The 19,755-nt window shown below is 53.8% G+C and overlaps 1 protein-coding gene across 2 annotated transcripts; it reads left to right on the top strand.

Moving 5' to 3' along the window:
* Positions 1 to 3,143: 3,143 nt before the first annotated feature.
* IRF4 (interferon regulatory factor 4) lies at positions 3,144 to 16,027 on the top strand. 2 transcript variants are annotated; one of them, XM_065885485.1, is made up of 8 exons: positions 3,144 to 3,408; positions 4,554 to 4,740; positions 5,510 to 5,598; positions 6,207 to 6,351; positions 8,414 to 8,521; positions 10,471 to 10,824; positions 13,202 to 13,314; positions 15,880 to 16,023. In XM_065885485.1, the coding sequence occupies exons 1-8, from the start codon at positions 3,193 to 3,195 to the stop codon at positions 16,021 to 16,023; spliced, it is 1,356 nt and encodes a 451-aa protein (XP_065741557.1). In that variant the 5' UTR covers positions 3,144 to 3,192. The 2 variants fall into 2 exon arrangements, with proteins under 2 accessions (XP_065741557.1, XP_065741558.1); XM_065885486.1 differs by having other exon boundaries at positions 3,177 to 3,408; positions 6,210 to 6,351; positions 15,880 to 16,027.
* Positions 16,028 to 19,755: the final 3,728 nt, after the last annotated feature.

Here is a 19,755-nt window from a genome sequence, read left to right as displayed (position 1 = left end):
GTACTTGTTTTCACTTTTTTACAAGCTGTGACGTTTGAAGATAATGTCTAGTCTTTCACTGAGGGGCACTTTGATTTCCTCAAGTGTTGGGGGCGGAGGGCCAACTTTAAAACTTCTGTCATTTCCCTTTCAACTGTGACTACGATGGGAAAGTCTTCTGTGAGCAGCCGGCGGGGCCTGCCTGTCACCCACCACTTCCCAGGGCCAGTGAGGACACCAAGAGTTTCAGTGATTGAAATACACTATTCTTTGTATCCGCCTCATGATACGAGAGAAAATACCACTTCTGGTAGATCAATATGACAAATGAGTAAACCAGAAGATGGCGTTGAAGGTTTGCAATCACATTTTAAAACAAGGTGAACGTGGTTTTCAACGTCTGAAAGCGGATGAGTGAGGAGAATGTTGAAACAGCTAAGTCTGGGCAGAGGACACGTGTGCGAAAGTGCAAAAAGCTCGTGTGCCATTTTTGTTCTTAGCAATCTCCCGTCTGTTGCTGGTGAGCGCTGATTGAAGTGTAAAGATGTGCCCTTTGTTCACTGAGGTATCCCAGGCGCCAAGAACGGTTCGTAATAAGCAGAGGTGCTCGAAAAATATTTGTTGAATGAATGAATCCATGAAAGAAGAAGAAAAACCGCTGTGACCATAATTTTCTTTGAAAAAAAAAAACCTGTTGTTTATTACATAGATTCTGATAATGGAAAACTTACTTAAGTGAATAAAAACATGGCATCCTGTTAATTTCTGAGAAAGTCATTGGTTTGAGGAAGAGCATCCCCACTCTGCACCTCACGCCTGTTTTGCTCTAACCTGAACTTAGTTTGTTCTTTGGGTAGGAGACAATGGCCCAATACGTAAGATTAAAAGAAAAACTGAGAAATCAGAAGCTTCTCAAAAGTTGCGAGCTGACCTGGGATGGTGGTGGTCTAAAATCATATAGAAACTAGTGATCTGACGGTTTACCTGAAATTGTTAACTACACAAACATGCTGAAGCATCCAGGATGCTCTGGGGGAGTTCAGTGGGCAGGTGCTCAGGGAGTTTATTTCGATATTAAGGAGATCCTGGAAAATTAAGTAAAATCACTCCGCTTAAATATTGTTCCTATTCTGGACATTTAAAACCCCACTTGTGAATTGTTTCTTACCAAGCTAAGCTTAAAGCTATGTCACTCTGAAGCCCAGAAGCAGTTAAGCGCTTGGATGCTTGGGGATCCTTCCCGTTCTTTCCTGTTGCCATAGTTAAAACGTCAGACGTCGGGGGCTGTGCATTGTCTGAGTCACTGCAATTCACCAGTTTAAGAGACGCACGAGTATGTGAGCGTTTCAAACATGCGGGCAGTGGGTGAGCCGCAGTTCATAGCTCAAGGGATCTGGGACATTTCCTTTTTTCTTTTCAATGAGTGTGACGTTCTCTAAACACCGCGGAGGGGCGGGGCTCTTGGTGACAGCGGCCGAGCCAAGGGTGGCCCCCAGCTACCCGCAGGTCTTCGATGTGGACAGCCCTCCGTCTTTGGTTACGCCAAGCCCCCTTCGCGCCGGACTGCCGCTCCTGCACAGGCCCTGCTACCCGCTCGTAGAGCGCCGCTGTAGCGTGACTTTCGTTAGTTACCGGCGGGCCTCCCGCAGTCCCTGCGCGCAGGCCAAGTCCCCATTCGCGCCTTGCCCTTGGCAGGAAACCGCCCGATTGAGGTTCCCGTGCGCCCGACTCGAGGTGCGTCCCCAGCGCGGCCCCGCGCGCCCAGCTTTGCGCCCGCAGCCCCCTAGTCCCGCCAGGAGGCGCCCCCGGTTCGCCCCGCCCCGCCCCAGGCCCCGCCCCAAGCGGGGCTTTTAAGCTTTATAAAGTTCCTCTTTCGCACTTCGGAGGCTTAGTTTCACTGCTTGAACTTGGGACTCACCGCTGCCCTCAGCTCCGCGTCGGGGGCAAGGTAAGACTTGGGTCGGGAAGGAGCACGGCTGCGAGGCCGGCACCACAGCGAACCTGACACGAGGCCAGAGGTCTCGGGGTCCATCTCGAGGGCAGCGCGTGGGCCCCAGCGTCGTCGCCAGCAGGGAGCACGCCCCTCGAGGTCGCCCCGACGCCCTTTCCATCCGCTCTTGGCCGGGCGCTCCCGCGGCCCCGGCGCGCATGGGTCGGCCCTGCCCGGGCCCGGGGAGGCCACGCTGTGGACCGGGTCGGATAACGAGCTCGTCGGGGGCCCAGGCGTGGCCGAGGTGGGGCCGTCGAAGGGACCCACAGCTGGCGGCAGGCTTAACCGCGGGGGACGGTCCCCCCGCCCCGGGGCTGCTTCCCCTGCTCCTCCTTGAGGGGTTCAAACTCACCTCGGCCTCAGGCTCTGGCTTCCCGGCTGGTGGTGGAAGAGAGGCGCTCCGAATTTCGGCCGCTCCGGGCCCCGCGCTCCGCGACCCCTCGCCCTACCCGGCACCTTCCCCGCCTCCGCTCTCCCCGGCCGGGCTCCGGCTCCCGCTGACGCTCGGCGCGCGGGGATCCCCCGCTACGAGGCTGCGCGGCTTGCTCAGGCTGGCTCGCTCTCTGCCTCTTGGGGCTCGCGGGGCCCACCTGATGGTCGCCAGCTGCCGGGGCTCAGGGGCAAAAGAGTGTGCTGGGGCAGAGAGTGCGGGTCCCGGCGAAGGCCGCGGGGGGAGCTGCGGGCGCCGCGCGCCTGGAACGCCGGCCCAAAGGGGAGCCCGCGTGCGAGACACGCCGGGCCACCAAGGGAGTGGGAACTTGGGAGAGGGCACCAGTGGAAACTGACAGTGGCGCGGGAAATGGACTGGCCTCGGCTCGGGCCCGGGCAGGGGAGCAGCAACTACGAGTGCGCAGAGTGTCACGCGCGGTGGCGGTGGGATGGGGAGCGGGGGCGGTGGGTGCGCGAAGGCCAGAGCCGCAAGTCTGAGCAGCGCGCGGGCTGCTGGGCGTGACAAGAATGGAGAGTCCGGAAGGTGGGGTGGGAGGACGGCCTCCGGGGAGGCGGCAGGACGGCGCGCGCCCAGGGCACCAGCCGGGCCGGCTGAAAGGTGCCTTCTCTTGGGACCTTAGCCGCCCCCGACTCGGTAGCGCGCGCCTTGCCGCCTCGGAGACTTCGGGGCCTCGTGGTCATTGCCGGAGGGCGACCCTCCTCTCCCCCGCAGCGCAGAGCGGGCGCAGGAGCGGATCTTGGGCGCGCGAGGGGACTGTGCCGGCGCGCTGGACATGAACCTGGAGGGCAGCAGCCGAGGCGGCGAGTTCGGCATGAGCTCCGTGAGCTGCGGCAACGGGAAGCTCCGCCAGTGGCTGATCGACCAGATCGACAGCGGCAAGTACCCGGGGCTGGTGTGGGAGAACGAGGAGAAGAGCATCTTCCGCATCCCCTGGAAGCACGCGGGCAAGCAAGACTACAACCGCGAGGAGGACGCCGCGCTCTTCAAGGTGCCTGGGGCGCGGCTTGGGGGGGGTGGGGGGGGGCAGCGGCCCGCGCGTCCCGACCTGACCCGGGCTCCGCGGGCCCAGTGCGCAGCCGGCAGGCCGGCGGTTCTCAGCGGGGAGGGACGCGCGGGCGCCCCGGAGCGCCGGCTGGCCAGCGCCCCAAGCCCTGGGAGAAGGAGAGGGTTCAGCTTCTCTAGTGACTCGCAGAGGGAGGACCGGGTCCCCAGTCAGAGCGTGTGGGGCGCGCAGACCCCTAGGGTCAGATGCCGGAGGCTCGCCCACCAGGGAGAGGGGCGGTCCAAGGCCGCACCGCTGTTTCCGCCGGAGCCTCTTTGTGAACCTCTGGACCCCTCTTCGCCTCCCTTGACCCACACGCGTCTGTGTTTCAGGCTCCCCTCCTGTGAACGCCGGCGGGCGTGCTGGACTCTGTGCCCCTCACTGTCTGGTCTCTGCTCCTCTGCATCTGTTCTCTCCCGTCTCTCCCTGAGTATTTTTTCGTCTTCTCACTCTCTGTCTCCGGCCTTCACTCTCCTGCCTCTCTCTCCTCTCTGGTCCTTCCATCTGTGTGTCTCCCAATGTTTCACTGTCTCTGTCTGACTCCCTCTTTCCAAGTCTCTCTGGAAAGTTCTGTGCGGGTCTCTCTCCCGTCCCCATTGCCTTTGTGTTTCTCTCCCTTCCGCTTGCTCCCCTCTGTCCCTCCTAGGGTCTGTCTGGGGGTTTCTCTCTTGTCCTCTGTGTGTGCGTCGCTGTCCTGTTTCCCCTCGGGCAGTTTACCCAGCGACCTGCGCATTAGGGCCCAGCCCTACCACCAGTGGGCAGAGCAGGCGAAGGGGACTTCCTCAGGGAACTGGCGTGCAGAATACCTCAGATCCTCTGACGTCCAGAGGTGCTCTATGGGTGGGCCCTCACCCCACAGCTCTGTCCCTGCTTCCAAGCCAACTCGCGCCAGACCCTGTGGGCGGAGCCCTTTCAGGGGTCCTCCGATCTCACCCGCCTTTTACAAACACCTGCTGTCTTTCTGTCCCACGTTTCGGGCAACAGTGTGAACCTGAAGCCCCTGACGCCATTCTTTCCTTTACAAATGCAATTCCCAGATTCTCTTTGGAAAGACCTGGATTTTAACTTTTTCCCCTCTTCCTTCCCACCAGGCTTGGGCGCTATTTAAAGGCAAGTTTCGGGAAGGCATCGACAAGCCGGACCCTCCTACTTGGAAGACGCGTCTGCGATGCGCTCTGAACAAGAGCAACGACTTCGAGGAGCTGGTGGAGCGCAGTCAGCTGGACATCTCTGAGCCCTACAAGGTGTACAGGATCGTGCCTGAGGGGGCCAAGAAAGGTGGGCTTCCCGGGTCGGGCCGCCTCGCTTTCACTGTGAGGGTCCCTTTCTCTGCTGCTGCTTGCAGCGCCTGCCTCAGCCTCCCATTCACGCCCACAGGCGATTTGCCCAAGTTCTCTGGTCATAAATTGAAATTCTCGTGGTTCTAGTGCAGAATAATTTCTCAGACTCCAAGTCTCTACCTGTGTGCGTGCATGTGTGTGTGCTTTCCAGTACTTCTACTACGATACGGGCCAGATTTCCAAGCCAAAACTGGAAAAGCTGTTTGAAGCTTTACTCCTCCATCAGTCTCTCGTGATTAGCCATTTTGTAGAAGGGAAGCGTTCGTGATCCAAATATTGTTACCATTCATAGTAATTTTAGAGTGTGCCATGGTCAACTGGGGTGCTTATTCAAATTCACATTCCCACTTGCCAAGATTCTGACGTGTGTGTCAGAGTAGAGCCCAGGAATCTGCAGTTTAAACAAACCGCTAGGTGACCTCACTAGCCGCGCATCTCGCTGGGGAGCCCTCGAGGCCACAAGGCCCGCCATGCACTGTTTCTCTACTATGTTGTCTGTTTCTCTACTATGCTCCATACGTACATTGGACCTTGTGGGAACCAGTTTAATGGCCTGGATAAATAATTGCCCAAGGAAACTGTAGAAAAACACCTTACTTGTCAGTACTGTGTTCTGCATTCTAGGAATTAAACTCTCAGGTATTTTTCTAAGCCCTTCCAGTTCCCGTTTTCAACACTGTGCGTCTCCCTTTGGCCCAAACACTCAGGAGCGAAGCAGCTGACCCTGGAGGAGCCACAGGTGCCCATGAGCCGCCCGTACAGCATGCCGGCTCCTTACTGCTCACTTCCAGCCCAGGTACGGAGGCGGGGGTGGGGGGGGGGGTGCAGGGGGCGGGGGGCAGGGCTTCCAGGAGGGGAGGCGGGTCTGCGCGAGGCCCCAGGAGAGACCTACAAGCAAAGCAGCAGAACTCCGTTTCTGCTCTTTGTCAATCTGCCAAACCAAATCCCGGGTCATTGGATGAACGTCTCAGTTTCCACCTGGTGTTGCTGGTTGGAAGTTAGGGAGGGGAGGGTGGGTGTGTCTGCCTGTCGGTTAGACTCTGAAATCTGGGAAACCGACCTTAGAGTCCAAGATTTTGGGAGCAGGGCTTTATCATGTGAAACCGCAGGGCAGCTGATCCCTGCAGACGCTTCTGATGTGAATCACAGCTCTGTTTTATTCACTGTGCTGGTAAAGGAAGGCACATTTCCCTGCGGTACTTTGGTGCCAGGTTTACCCATATGATGAAGCCTCACATAGGTCATCACTTTACAACACTGTCTCCATTGTGCCTTTTGGTTCTTCATGGCGGGTTTCCACCAAGCCTCTTTGGAAGATAAGGGAGCTCCCGAGGAGTCTGGGGGCTCCCCGAGGCCATCCCCGGGCTGGTCGCTCTCCGCCCAGCTCCCCTCTGGCCCTTCCAGCAGGCTCACACCTACATGATTCCGCCCCACGACCGAGGCTGGAGAGAGTTCGTCCCTGATCAGCCCCACCCGGAGACTCCGTACCAGTGTCCTGTGACCTTCGGGCCTCGCAGCCACCACTGGCAAGGCCCAGCCTGTGAAAACGGTAAGGAGGGAGCTGGGGCAGTTCCTGTGGCCAGAGGGCCTGGCCCCGCCTGGTCTGTCCTCTGTGCCGTCCCACGGCTCTCACCTCCTCCGAGCCGCTAGGAAAGGCCCCGCATGCGGTGAAGGAGGGAAAAGGCCCCCAGAGGAGGACACCGAGGTTCACTGACGCCTGGTCTGCTGTGTGCCAGGACCCAGGCTCGGGCTGCCTCGTGGAACCTTCTCTAAGCATTGCAGGGATCTCGCCAGGCCCCTGAAAACCGCCCTGTTTTGTCTAGGGATTCGCTCACAGAATGCAAGCAACGTGTCCGAAGCTACGGTGAGAGTGAGGGCTGGGTTCAACTCCAGATCTCCCAGCTCCGGGGCCAGGCCACGCAGGACGGGGTGTCAGGTTTCAGACGGGTTGGCTATATGTTTTAAATTAGCTACTTAATAAGTTAACATGTTTCTGCCTTCCTGAATAATCTTAAAGTTTATGTTTTAATCTTGGGCAAAAAGTAGTCAGTTTTGTCAGTCTTCCCAGAGAAGACTAGACTGTCCCTTAACGCTGACTGTCTCTGTCTACACTTCTGTGAAGTCAGCGTCCTGCAGCTGGGCCCAGGCACCCCTCCACAGGGACACCAGGAGATCATCGCGCTGGTGGATTTCTCTCAGGCAGTGGTGTGCCCACGGCAGTTGTCACTGGGATTAGAGGTGATAGTAAGAAGGGGATGAATAAATACTATGAAGAAAACAGAAAAGCTCTCCCCAAAAGGGCGCCCGGTCGGTGTTGGCGCTGGACTAGATTAGATGTGGTCCCCCGGAGGCCTTCCCCAGGCGTCAGGATGAGATCTCTCAGCGAAAGCACTGATTTGCTAAGTGCAGAGGAGATTTCACACAGTACGTTCGTGCAGGAAAGCACAAGCTTGCAGGACTTTTGAGCTGTTATTGAAATAGAAATCCTGAGCTCAGTCAACACACAGATGGTCTTGTGTGTCCTGGGAGTATTTTCTCCTTTTTCCAGCCGGGTCCGGGTCACTCTTGGCTTGTGGGATTGAAGATGTATGCCATTATTTAAGATTTGTATTGAGTGGCGTGTTTACAAAAAGGCTGAGAATTTGGTTGTATTAGCTTCTCAAGAGTGATTTGCAGTGAAGGTTTGTTTTCCGTACTGTAGTGAGGGAATCAGCTGACGTTGGACGGGTTTCTGGAATTCAGACCCGGGTCCAGGGCATGAGCTCTGCTGAACTAGTGACCCTGGTGAAGAGACAACGCCTAGAGCTGTGAGAGAATCGACTGGTGGACATATCTTGAAGCATAAGTGACATTAGATGACGCGCCCGCACAACCAGGTTCTACCACATACTTTCTCTGCTGACATTTAACACAGCACACGGCAGCTGTGCCGGCAGGGACACGGCTCAGCCCCTCCTGGTTCCAGAAGCAGCGGCGAAGGGAATGCGGACAAAGCCACGGGCAGGGTTTTGATCCGGCTGTTGGGCGTCAGATCTCACGTAGAGAGACCTGGGCTCACAGCTCTGCCGCGAACTTGCTGTGTGAACGGGGGAGAATCACGCTCTCTCTGAGCCTCGGTTACCCTGCGTATCAGTGACGGAGGAATGTTGGTCAAACGGCACAAACTTCAGTTAGGAGATGAATACGTTCTGTGGCTTCAGCCTGGCGAGCACAGTTAGCAATGCTCTGCTGTATTGAAAGTTGCTAGGAGAAGTAGGTCTGAAATGTTCTCAGCGTGCACGCACACACACACAGGTAACGATGTGAGGCGCGGAGGTGTTGACTAGCAAAAAAGGGAAGGAAGGAAGGAAAGAAGGGAGGGAGGGAGGGAGGAAGAAAATGACAGAGGGCGACTCCAATTTCCCTCCGGCTGTGAAAAGGCTCCTCCCTCCTTCAGCCTTGGTTTTCCCGACTGGACCTCGGCCTCCTTGCCTCTCGAGGGCCCAGGCCCTCCCCCACCGGGCTGGTGCACCCCCGGGGACCCGCGGGCCCCCCTCAGGGAGCCGCCTCCGCTCCCTCTGCCTCCGAGGGGCTCTGTCTAGGCCGCATCTGATTTTTATTTGCAAATGCAGGTTGCCAGGTGACAGGAACCTTTTATGCTTGTGCCCCGCCCGAGTCCCAGGCCCCCGGGATCCCCATAGAGCCAAGCATAAGGTCTGCCGAAGCCTTGGCCCTCTCAGGTGAGTGGGGCTCCCCGGAGGCGGCGTCTGTGAGGGTCCCCTCGCCTTTGGGTGGATTCGTGGGGTTGGTGAGCTCAGCTGGGGCCTGGAGCGGGTGGACGCCTCTGACTCCCAGCTGGGAGAACGAGGTTAGCACAGTTAGCACCGAGAGGCCTGCAGGCTTAGCCACAAACAAACAGTTGGCCCCATCGGTGTCCCGGGACGCGAGCTCTGGGTTCTCCGTCCTCATCACACTTGGTGCCTCAGTGAGGAGCACCTTGCATCATGTGTCTTGCAAACAAATACAGATCAGATCTGGCTCTTAGAGTCTCTTCGCTAAAGGAATCCCCATACCTCGGCGGTCTCGCCTGTTTTAAGGAAGATACCTGAGGTTTACCGAGCACGTGTAGTGTATGTAGATTTACTTTTTAGATAATGTTCTGATTGCTTTAAAATGAGATTTGCGTATATTGAAAATGGATAGCTTAAGCTGCAGAATTCTCACCTTGCCCCCTTTGAAAATCAGCGACAGAAAACATAAGCTGAATTCTCAAGGTTTCAGGAGAGGAGAGCTGGGGGCCCTTCCTTGCACCCAGGGGAGCTGGCCCACTGTTAGGCTCCTTTTGGTTCTGAGACTCTGAGGGAAGCTTGCTGCCCTCCTTCTTAGCTGCTCCTGGACAGTGGAGGGAGGAGAGGTTTCTGAGCAGAAACGCCTGTTTGTTTTTAGGAACTTTCAAACCCTTTTCTTGAGCACATAAGACTTGTGTGGGTGCCTGAAGAGTAGGAAATAAACAGCTATTTATATCCCCGTGACCTCGTGATTTCTGATGACGTTCAATGAAATGAAACCTCGAGTGGCCAACACCCACTCCTTGGGGTTCACAGCGGCAGGAGTCACAGAGGAGGCTTGAGGCAGTGATGTGGGTTGTTTGAGTCTCAAAACCTGCCCTTGAGGGATGAGAGGCTTTTGTGGGTTTCTCTGGGTGTGCGCAGTACAGACTAGTTACCAGCCTGGCCCGTTGATCAGAGGACTGCCACCCGCTCAGGTTTGAACCCCACAGTTACTGTGGGAGCTGTTGCCTCTCGGGAAGCCCTTTGGCACTTCAGGTCAGTGGCCCTTGGCAAACCTGGCTTGGTCCTTTCAGTCCATGGGTCGCATTTTAAAGAAGGTTCTAAAATCAGCAAAGTTTCAAAAATGAGTTCATCTCGTTTAGTGTTTGAGAAGCACAGTTCTAGAGCCAGCCTCAGACTCAAACACAAAGCGAAGCGGGTCTCAGCGGACTTTACGCTTGGGACGTTTCCCTCATGAGGTAATTTTATTATACAAGTGGTACGTATACAGTGGAAAAATAATTTAGAAATCAGAAAAGCAAAAAATGGAAAATAGAAACGTCATAGTCCCACCACCCAGAGATCACCACTGTCAAGGCTTATGCTTCCCAAAACTTCAATGCGTACTTGGATGTGTATAATTTTTTTAATGTAACTGGTATCCTATTGATATTTTAGGGTAGTTTTGGATATGTGGACATATTTGCTTTTTTTTTCTGAAACACCATTGTACTCTTTTTGCTGGTAGAAATTATTTAAACTTAGGGTTTACTTCTTCCAAACTCAAAACTGATTGCTGTGCTTAAAATGAACTTTCGTTCGGTGGCACATGACTCGCTGTATTAGACCTAAGTGTTGCCATCACCGCCCCTGTGCTCTTCCCGCCCCCCCCCCAAAAATCGATGTCCCATACATTTGGAAAATGCTGAGCTAGAGGACATTACCCAGACTCGTACAGAACTTCTCCACCACGGGGTGAGTCTCCGGGAGGGACGTAAGGCCTTTCAACATCCGCCCCCCAGGCCCCTTCTTACGAGCGTCCCACCAAGGACACTTTGCTCTGGGCAGTCATTTGGCATCCTGGTGGGCACCAGCACCTTGACTCCTTAGCACTGACCCCGACGGGTCTGTGTTTGCAGACTGCCGGCTCCACATCTGCCTGTACTACCGGGAAGTCCTGGTGAAAGAGCTGACCACATCCAGCCCCGAAGGCTGCCGGCTCTCCCACGCCCACACCTATGACGCCAGCAGCCTGGACCAGGTCCTCTTTCCCTACCCGGAGGACAACGGCCAGAGGAAGAACATCGAGAAGCTGCTCAGCCACCTGGAAAGGGGCGTGGTCCTCTGGATGGCCCCCGACGGGCTTTACGCCAAGAGGCTGTGCCAGAGCAGGGTCTACTGGGACGGGCCCCTGGCACTGTGCAGCGACCGGCCCAACAAGCTGGAGAGAGACCAGGCCTGCAAGCTCTTTGACACGCAGCAGTTCTTATCAGGTGAGGTGGCGTGTGTCTGCCGGAATGGGCCCTACCTGTGAGGCTTGGGGAGGATGGAGCTGGCGACGGCACGCCTGCCACAGGGGGCGATGGCCGCAGGCCACTCCCAGCAGGTCTTCCTTCTGTGAGGCCCTGAGCCCGCGGGGCCCGATCCCAGAGTAGGTCTCCTGTTGGTCCTCCTGCCGCCCCATCAGAAGGGCTGTGGAGGGGGATTGTCGGGGGCTGTGGTTCAGGCTGAGGTCTTGAAGCGCCGGGATTCATCCAATACTCACCAACTAACAAGCTTCATACTTCACCGGCCAGTGTGTTCTCAGCAAGCACACCTGTTGGTGTTTCAGCTCTTTTAAGGGTCCTAGAAAAATCATAGGGTTCTAAGTACACTGTGAGCGTCCGTGGTTCTGAGACGTATCAACCCCGAGCAGATGCTTTCCAGCAGCTGGGACCACGGCGAGCGTGTTGAACTGATTTTGCAGAGGGGAAATTATGAGACGGCTTTGAGTTGTTTCTAGGTTTCAAGTCACATTTTCCAGAACCAGTAGGTTTTGTTTTCCTAGTTTTGATTTCATGACAATTCAGTCAGCCCTGGGCCGGCTTTTGTGAGGCCTTCGGCCACCTTCTGGTGGAAGGTGGTCCAGAGTTTCCACTTAGCTGTCCCCGTTCACAGTGCTGCTTCTGGACGGAGAAGCGGTTGCCCTGCTGGCTACTGCCCGTCCTTCCTCAACCTCATTCTTAACTCTTCTCATACAGGCGCGTCCTCAGGAACACCCTATGTCGTTGGGCTGTCACGGGCCCCTCCTTTCCCTGAAGCTGCTTCGTGATTCAGTTCACGTGAAGCACAGAGCGCCTGTGAGCTCTACCACCAGACACTCGCTCAGCCTTTGGGGCTCAAGTGGCCCACATTTGCTCAGGCTCCTCCAAATTCTCTTGCTGCTCCAAACAAACATGTCCCTGGATGACCCACCCTACCCCAGAGGCAAAACGGGAGGAAGAGGGAGAGCTGGGGCTCTGGTCTCCAGGCAGCCCCTCCCGACCCAAGCCGCGAGCTGCCTCCGAGCGGACTGTTCTGTCCATCCTGGGGCCCAGCATGTGGACCGAGGGGGGCTCCAAGGAGGGGCCGAGGGCCGCACCTCTGGGGTCTGAAAGAGCCCTGCCTTTGGATCTCCTCCAAGGCCGTGGGTCTTGGAAGCAGAAGACATGCTGGGCCGGGGGCTTCATCCAGGGAAGGGGCCCGCTTCTCTGGCAGGCGGGATGCCGGCAGTCGGCCTCCCGGGGCGGTGTGCTCGCTCATGCTTGCGACCAAGAGCTGCTCTGGCTTGGCTGCTTCCTCTGTGCCCAGGGCAACCTCTTATCTTGAAGTGTTTACTGAGGTTCAAGGAGGAAACTGTGAACTAAAAGGCTGCAGCTGTGCAGACCAGCCCCACAGTCGCGGATTCCCGCGAACATTCTCGAGCTACCAGGCAACTCGGCCGACTTTTTCAGAGAACTGTGCCAACGCGGCAGGCGTGGGTGTCACCTCCCACCTCGCACTGTGGAAGCTTTGCACACGTTCTGCCGAAGTCGGTTAGGTTTGATTTGAATTCTGGAAGAGAAAAAAGCAGGAAGTCAAATGGTCCAGTGAGTGAGCTAGAAACTTTTCTTCGGTTGAAGAGAACAGTGGAAACCTTTGAGATCCACCCATTCAGGCCCCGCAGGCTGCTGGGACAGCCCCGCCGCGCAGCGGCTCACGTCTGACAAGGCGGCAGCCGCAGCTCTGCACAGGGGCTAGCGCCTGCGTGAGCGCACTTCTGCTGGGGACCTGACGTTGACCCTAGAGGACAAGCAGGACAGCCGGAGGCCTGAGGGTGGGCAGGGACAGTGTCCCGTCAGGGTGAACGCAGGCGCCTTGGGGACACGCATCCACAAAGGTGGGCCCGGCGCTTCATCCAACGCCGCCCTCCCATCTCAAACCCACGGCTGCCCCTGATGGGCTCAGCCTCCCAGATTCTGCGGTGCCCGAGTCACGTGGACCGCGGGTTTGAGGGCTCGGCAGCTCTGAGATGAGGTTTCTAAGTCATCCTGGCTCAAGTCAGAAAAGTCTGATTTTAAAGCACATTTTCTCCGTGTGTGAGGGACTCTTTCGGCTCCATTTCCTTTTCCTCCTTCACCCCTTCCTGCTGCCCTCGCCTCCTCTGGGTCCAAGGCTGCAGAGCAAGGTGCGTGGCCCCCTTGAAGTGAAGGCGGGGCCGCGGGAGAGACCCGCGTGAACGCGCGTGCGCACTCCTGCGTCTGCTCCCACTGTCCCCCCTGCTCTGGCCTCCAGGTCAGCGTGGGCTCCCTCCCCAGCCCGCGTCCAGCGCTCGGCTGGCTTTCTGAGCGGTTTCTCTTGCACTCTCTGCAGAGCTCCAAGCCTTTGCTCACCATGGCCGGCCTCTGCCAAGGTTCCAGGTGACGCTGTGCTTCGGGGAAGAGTTTCCAGATCCCCAGAGGCAACGGAAGCTCATCACTGCTCACGTGAGTGTCCAGTCACCTTCGGGTGTTTGAGTTTCCCTGACCCTCGTCAGGGGCAGGGCCCCATTTAGAGGAGTTCAGATGAGAAGTAAGCGTCCAGGGACCTGGGCAGAGGGGGATGGAGGGAGGGAAGGTGTCCAGTGAGTGGTGCAGGGGTGCAGCCCAAGGACCATGTGCCTCCCAGCCCTGGACATCTGCTCATCACCGCTGGGGGTGACCTCCAGCCCTGGGCGGCACCCATCCCATCTTTTTTATTTTTCAAGGAAATTGTCATATTCCCATTTTACAGGGTTTTCAAAGGATGATGCTAAAAGTTGCCCTTTAAAATTCTTCACGTTTAATATTGCTTTTAAAATGCCAACCAGCTGATCTTCACTTGAAGGGAAAGTTTTTCCTAAGTGGGAAGCTGTCCACTGACTTGAGTATTTTGTAGGCCCCCTCCTAATGTCCCCCCAAATCCTCTTTTATCTCTGGATTTTTAGAAACTATTTAATTTTTGGAAACCAAGGGCCATGTGCTATTTGGAGGCGTGAAATCTCTCAAGGGCGTCAAGTCGCTCAGGCCACGGTCATGTTCTCAGCAGAGCTTAAGACGCATTCACCTGTGCAAAGGAAACATCTTTCACAGAAAAGGAAAGAAAAAGGGTTAGATAGAGAACATGTAGCATTAATTTGCCACAGAAAACAGAGTTTTGAATACTTAAGATTTTTGAATCTGAAATTTGAAGACTCTGTATTGCTACATACCTGCAAGGGTTATTAATGGGCCCAGGTAATGGGCAGCAACAGGTAAAAAGTTACATCAAATAATAACAGAATTCAAGTCAGATTTTATTTTATTTTTTTTAACATCTTTATTGGAGTATAATTGCTTTACAATGGTGTGTTAGTTTCTGCTTTATAACAAAGTGAATCAGCTATACGTATACATATATCCCCATATCCCCTCCCTCTTGCGTCTCCCTCCCACCCTCCCTATCCCACCCCTCCAGGCGGTCACAAAGCACTGAGCTGGTCTCCCTGTGCTATGTGGCTGCTTCCCACTAGCTATCTGTTTTACATTTGGAAGTGTATATATATCCATGCCACTCTCTCACTTCGTCCCAGCTTACCCTTCCCCCTCCCCATGTCCTCAAGTCCGTTCTCTAGTAGGTCTGCATCTTTATTCCCGTCCTGCCCCTAGGTTCATCAGCACCATTTTTATTTTAGATTCCATATATATGTGTTAGCATACGGTATTTGTTTTTCTCTTTCTGACTTACTTCCCTCTGTATGACAGACTCTAGGTCCTTCCACCTCACTACAAATAGCTCAATTTCGTTTCTTTTTATGGCTGAGTAATATTCCATTGTATACATGTGCCACATCTTCCTTATCCATTCATCTGGCGATGGACATTTAGGTTGCTTCCATGTCCTGGCTATTGTAAATAGAGCTGCAATGAACATTGTGGCACATCTAATAATGTTCCTTATTGAAATCTGAAATAAAACACTATCTAATCTTAAACACACACCCCCTGCTTCTTGATTATAAAATCAAAAAACAACCAACCCATAAACAGAAATATAGTCCCCACAAACTTCAGAGTTTTCTCATGGATTCTCTCCAGCGATCGATAGATTTATTGATATAATAACTGATTCTTGTTAACAACTGTCAAAGGACTAAATGGTCTCGGTCCTGGTGAGTAACATCTCTGAAAGCGGTGGTGAGCCCCTGCGTCTGAGTCTCAGGGCTTGGACACACCGGCCTGGCTTGGTGAGGACGTAGCCCCAGCTGGGACCGTGAGCCCGCGTTGATGGAGGATGGATGCGTGTGCACCCAGGAGTCCTGCTCCTTTTATTATGGATTTAGTTTTCTTCAGTTACCACAAATGAGTGACGCTCAAGTCATTTTATGTCACATAACATAAAGGCTCACGTTACTAGCACAATCGATTGGCTGAAAGCATTCGGATCTCTTAGGCGCTGCAAATTCAGGAAAAGCTGAATGTTGGCTACTTTCTGGTGAATGCGGTCCACGCTAATAACCAAACTAGAGGAATCTTGGGTCAGTTAGCTTCTCTTTTTCCACAGTAGCAGTTTTGCTGCTGTTTGGTTTTGCTTCTTTCTTGCTTTTATCTTTGGTTTAGAAACATACAGATTACCAGGTCATCCATGAATTGTAAATCACTGAGCCCCTCATCCCCGTCAAACTGCAGATGTGGAAAAATAAATCCATTGGCCTAAATTATCCGATTACCTTAAATTTACCTTTAACTTGGTCGTTTTATCCGATTAGCTTCATTCAGTCCTAGTTTAACGTAAATTTCAAGCGGCGGCTGGTTTACAGGTACCATCTTTCCCTTTCCCTTCAACTGAAACCCAGAATTAAGTCTATTCTGCTTATAGGTTGGTGTATGCAAGGACTCACAGAAAGTCAGTTCTCCAGAGGCTCCCAGTATGACGTGTTTTGATGAGTCACAGCGCCTAGCTTTAGACTTGACTGTACCCTTAGATGTGGAGGGTTATTACAGGACGTTAGTTAAAAGAGCTCAGTAACAGCTTTTTTCAATCTTTCACTAAAGGTCGAACCTCTGCTAGCCAGGCAGCTGTATTATTTTGCTCAGCAAAACAGTGGACATTTCCTGAGAGGCTACGACTTACCTGAGCACGTCAGCAGCCCCGAGGATTTCCACAGGCCCATCCGCCACTCCTCCATCCAAGAGTGAGGACGCCAAGACCAGAGACGTTGCTTCATTGCAAGTGAAGAGAACAGCTGACTGAACCCCTACTTTTTCTTTTGAGGAATGTGGAAATTGGGGCTTCAGTCCCACACCTGAGGAAAACATTTAATTGACAGATGAGCTTTTTCCAAAAGGAAGAATGGTATTCAGGGTCTTCTGTAGACCCTGACGATAATGTGAAAAGTGACTGAAATGTGTTTACATTTACTGAAATGCCATGTCCAGTTTGATGTGGACTCTTTCTTGCATGAAGACTGAGAAACCTGTGTTTCAGTGCTTACCACTAAGGACGGCATGAAGGCGCCCAAGTGCCGTTCTGTTTCTCAGGGAAGTAAAACCTAAGTTTGAGTCTGCTCTGCCCACAGGAGAAATGTACCAACACCTTGGTGTTGGACGGCTGCTCTGTAGGAAATGCTTGCTGATAGAAGGACGCAGACTCAGCCCTGGGGGTCCCTCCCCAGGATGGCCCCCGCCCACCTCCCGTCCACACTCCCTATGGCCCCAGAAGCTAGTAGGCGAGACTCCGCTGTGTTTTCTTGAGCCAAAAGCATTAGGGCCGCCCTGAATAGAGCATTTTTTCTACCAATGACTGGTTAAGATAGTTGTCTTTTTGTCTCTCGTTCTATAGAAATTATTGCTAAAATTTTTTTCCTTAAAGACAACAACAAAAAAAGACAGCTCAGCAATCCGAGTACTAAAGGTGTATTTTTGAAACGTGGTCGACATTTCCCCTCTGCTCCTGCTTGTTTGTTAGACGACCAGTTACCACGGCAACACTAAGAGGAGGAGCCCCTACTTGTCCCGGTGGCGAGTCCTGTAGGGAAGGGAGGCCAGGGCTTCACAGGTTGAGTAGTTGCAGGCTCAGTGAGCTGCTTTGCTTATCGGTATATTATATGCTTCCTCATGCCAGAGACGGTTTGACAGGGCCTTAAAAATGCTGGGCTTTTTCCAAATACAGCTCTTCATAGAATTGCTAAGATCTCCACTTGCGTGCTTAAACCTGATCGCTTATTTGTTGTTCCTTCTGGAAAAGTAGAGATATTTAGACTGTGACGTAGCAGCTGTATTTCTGTCATACTGGGAGATAACTGCTGTTACTGTTAGGCTCCGCACAGGACTTGATAGTTCTCTTATTCTAGTCTATATTTTTAATTCATTCAACAAACTTGCATTAGACAGATTGGAGCTTTTATCCAGCTTAGTAAGCAATGAAGCCTGAGAATGTCGTTTCTTTCTGTTTTTTCTCTTGAAGAAGTTTTTAGGGATAAAATAATACATATCAACTACAGAAAATATAAACTGTATAAAAGGGCAAACACCAAGTGAATCTTCCTTTTTTCCAGGCCAAATCCTCCTCCCTAGAGCTGTCCACAAGAAGAGTTTGATTCTTCCAACACGTTTTGCTTTTCTATAAATATACATAAACTTAAAAAACCTCGGGGGTCTTCGGTGCACTCACTTGTATGCAGTGTTCTGTTAATCCCACGACACAGGTTCACCTCATTCTTCTCAGAGATGGAGCTTCAGAAGCCACCTCGTGGTCACCAGCACAGCTTAAGGTGCATTAGCCACTCGGAACAGACACACTTGGACAGTAGATGGTATTCTGTGGTCTGCAGTGACTTATGCATCTTATAGATGCGAGTATTGGGGGTATATTACCCCAAGGGGGAGACAGATGAGCCACTAGCACCCAGAGCGGTAGGTGTGTCCCGGCTGTGCCGCCCTCCCGGCTCTTCAAGGAGACGCTTAGTTTCAGTTGTTGTTGTGGGCCCTTTCCTTTTTCTCCCTTTTCAAACATTAAGCTGCTTTGACTCTGGAGTTACATTTTCTGGAAAATGCTGTTGGCCTGGGCCAGGCCCCCTTCCCACCTCCACACTCAGGTGCGTTGGCGTTCTTTCGTTCTGAGGGATCCAGAGCGTGAGGGGTAAACGGACTAATTATGAAACGGTCCCGATGAAGGATCCTGACCGCTGTCTCAGGACATTTGAGAAGGGGCCTCCTTCCCTGACAGTGGCCTCAGCAAACCAGAGTTTAGTTTGTTCGCAGAGTTTAGATGCTGCAGAGTTTAGGCCCTTGTTATTCGAAGGAGCTTTTAGGTTCGCAGGAGGAGAAAGTGTAGGCCACAGGGACGTTCCTGGCTTATTTCTTGTTCTTGAGATTTAGGAACACCATGGGCAGTAACTGGTGTCTTCCGGAACACTACGGAGAGCTCGTTGAAACCAAGGCTTTGGAAGCCCCTCGGTCACCGTACAGAGCACCCAGAAAGACGGCCCTGTTTGAGACTGCTCCCCTGGGAGAGAGCGCACCACGGTGTGGGAATCACCTACACCGGCCGTGAGCAGAGCGGCATCCGTGAGGCTCAGGTGTGAACAAGATCTTCTTCCTGTGTCACTGCGTGCAAGCCTTGGTGTAGGTCTGCCGTGGGCCGATGTCCATGAGGCTGGTGATGGGGTTGCATCCACAGGGAAGGTTGTTTTTGGGGTTTTTTTTTTGCATGAGTCATTTTTTTAGTAAAAATCCAGACACAGTTCAAAGCCCCTTCCGTTCCTCTTTGGTCACGTTTCTCCCCTTTCTCCACGGGCGAATGCCTCTCTGACGGTGGCGCACTTCCCCAAGCTCTGTATTTTAACACGCGCCACCCTGAACGGCTTGTAGCTGGCTGGCGCCGATCTCAATGCCGCTTTCGGGCCGCCCTGCCATAGGCATCATTGTGCAGCTTGCCTTTTCCACGGCCCGTCTCAGAGCTGGACCCCCGTCAGTGTGCTCACTGCGGTGGGAGAGCCGTCACGTGAATGCAGTGAAGGTCGGCTCTGCTGGTATTTCTCTTCCCGGCTTTCAGGAGGACATGTGTGTGGAGTATGGCTGAAGCGCAGGAGAGACGGGCCAACCTCCTCCAGGGTCAGCTCGCATCTTGCCTTGGACCCTTGGAGACGGGAGGGGCCTGACAGGTCGCGGGTGCCCCCTGCGTCCCGCTCTGCAGGCGGAGAGGATCACGTGGCTCCCTCACCCCGATGCCGCGCTGTGCAGCCGCCCGGGCGCCAGGCTGAGCGTTCCTTGGACAAGCGTACATCATCGTGTCACGAATTCTGCTGTAAATCGCTTTTCAAAGCAGACTGATATTTGTGATAACATGGCGTTTTAGATACTTGATAAATAAAGACCTTGTAAAAAAGTGATCTGTTATGGGCCCGTGCGTGTTATTAATCCCTTATCTGGATAGCTTTTTAATACTTCCTCCTTCTGCTGCGTTCGGCAGCCTGTTTCCTTCCTGGTTCCCGTGAGCCTCGCTAAAATCAGATCTCAGAGTGCGCAGCTTGTTCATAAACACCTGCCCCCCGCGCCCACCCTCCGATGCCCGCTAAGCAGGACAGGAACGCCCCTCGCCCCCTGGCTGCGTCTCACAAGTCCTCGCAGAGCCGAGGACACTGTGTCAACATTTCCTTCGATTCTGTCGCTGTTGCTAAAGGGCAGGGGCTGTAGCATCTTGAACGTGGAAAATGACATAAAGCCGTGTGTGGGGAGCACAGATGAGGCCGTGAGCCCTCCTCCCCCGGCTCTGGCCGCTGTGACCCGCCCTTCAGCCCGCCAGCTCCCGTTCGCGGTCACAGTGTTAAAATCCTTGCAGCGAAGATGGAGTGGAGCTGTCAGCAGTGACTGCACTTTGCAGCCAGGAGCCCAGAATGTTAGCTAAGAACAATTTTGGATGTGCTAAGT

This window comes from Phocoena phocoena, chromosome 10 (genome assembly GCF_963924675.1).
Source record: "Phocoena phocoena chromosome 10, mPhoPho1.1, whole genome shotgun sequence".
Classification (NCBI taxonomy): Eukaryota; Metazoa; Chordata; class Mammalia; order Artiodactyla; family Phocoenidae; genus Phocoena; species Phocoena phocoena.
The sequence above is the reverse complement of the archived record's forward strand: the minus strand, read 5'-3'. Positions and strand labels throughout refer to the sequence as shown.

What these genes read in the sequence shown, in the direction of transcription:
- IRF4 (XM_065885485.1), top strand. Translation starts at nt 3,193, where the DNA reads ATGAACCTGGAGGGCAGCAGCCGAGGCGGCGAGTTCGGCATGAGCTCC. An exon ending in GCCTGAGGGGGCCAAGAAAG is followed by an intron (nt 4,741 to 5,509) that starts GTGGGCTTCCCG and finishes CCAAACACTCAG; the next exon opens with GAGCGAAGCAGCTGACCCTG. An exon ending in CGAAGCCTTGGCCCTCTCAG is followed by an intron (nt 8,522 to 10,470) that starts GTGAGTGGGGCT and finishes CTGTGTTTGCAG; the next exon opens with ACTGCCGGCTCCACATCTGC.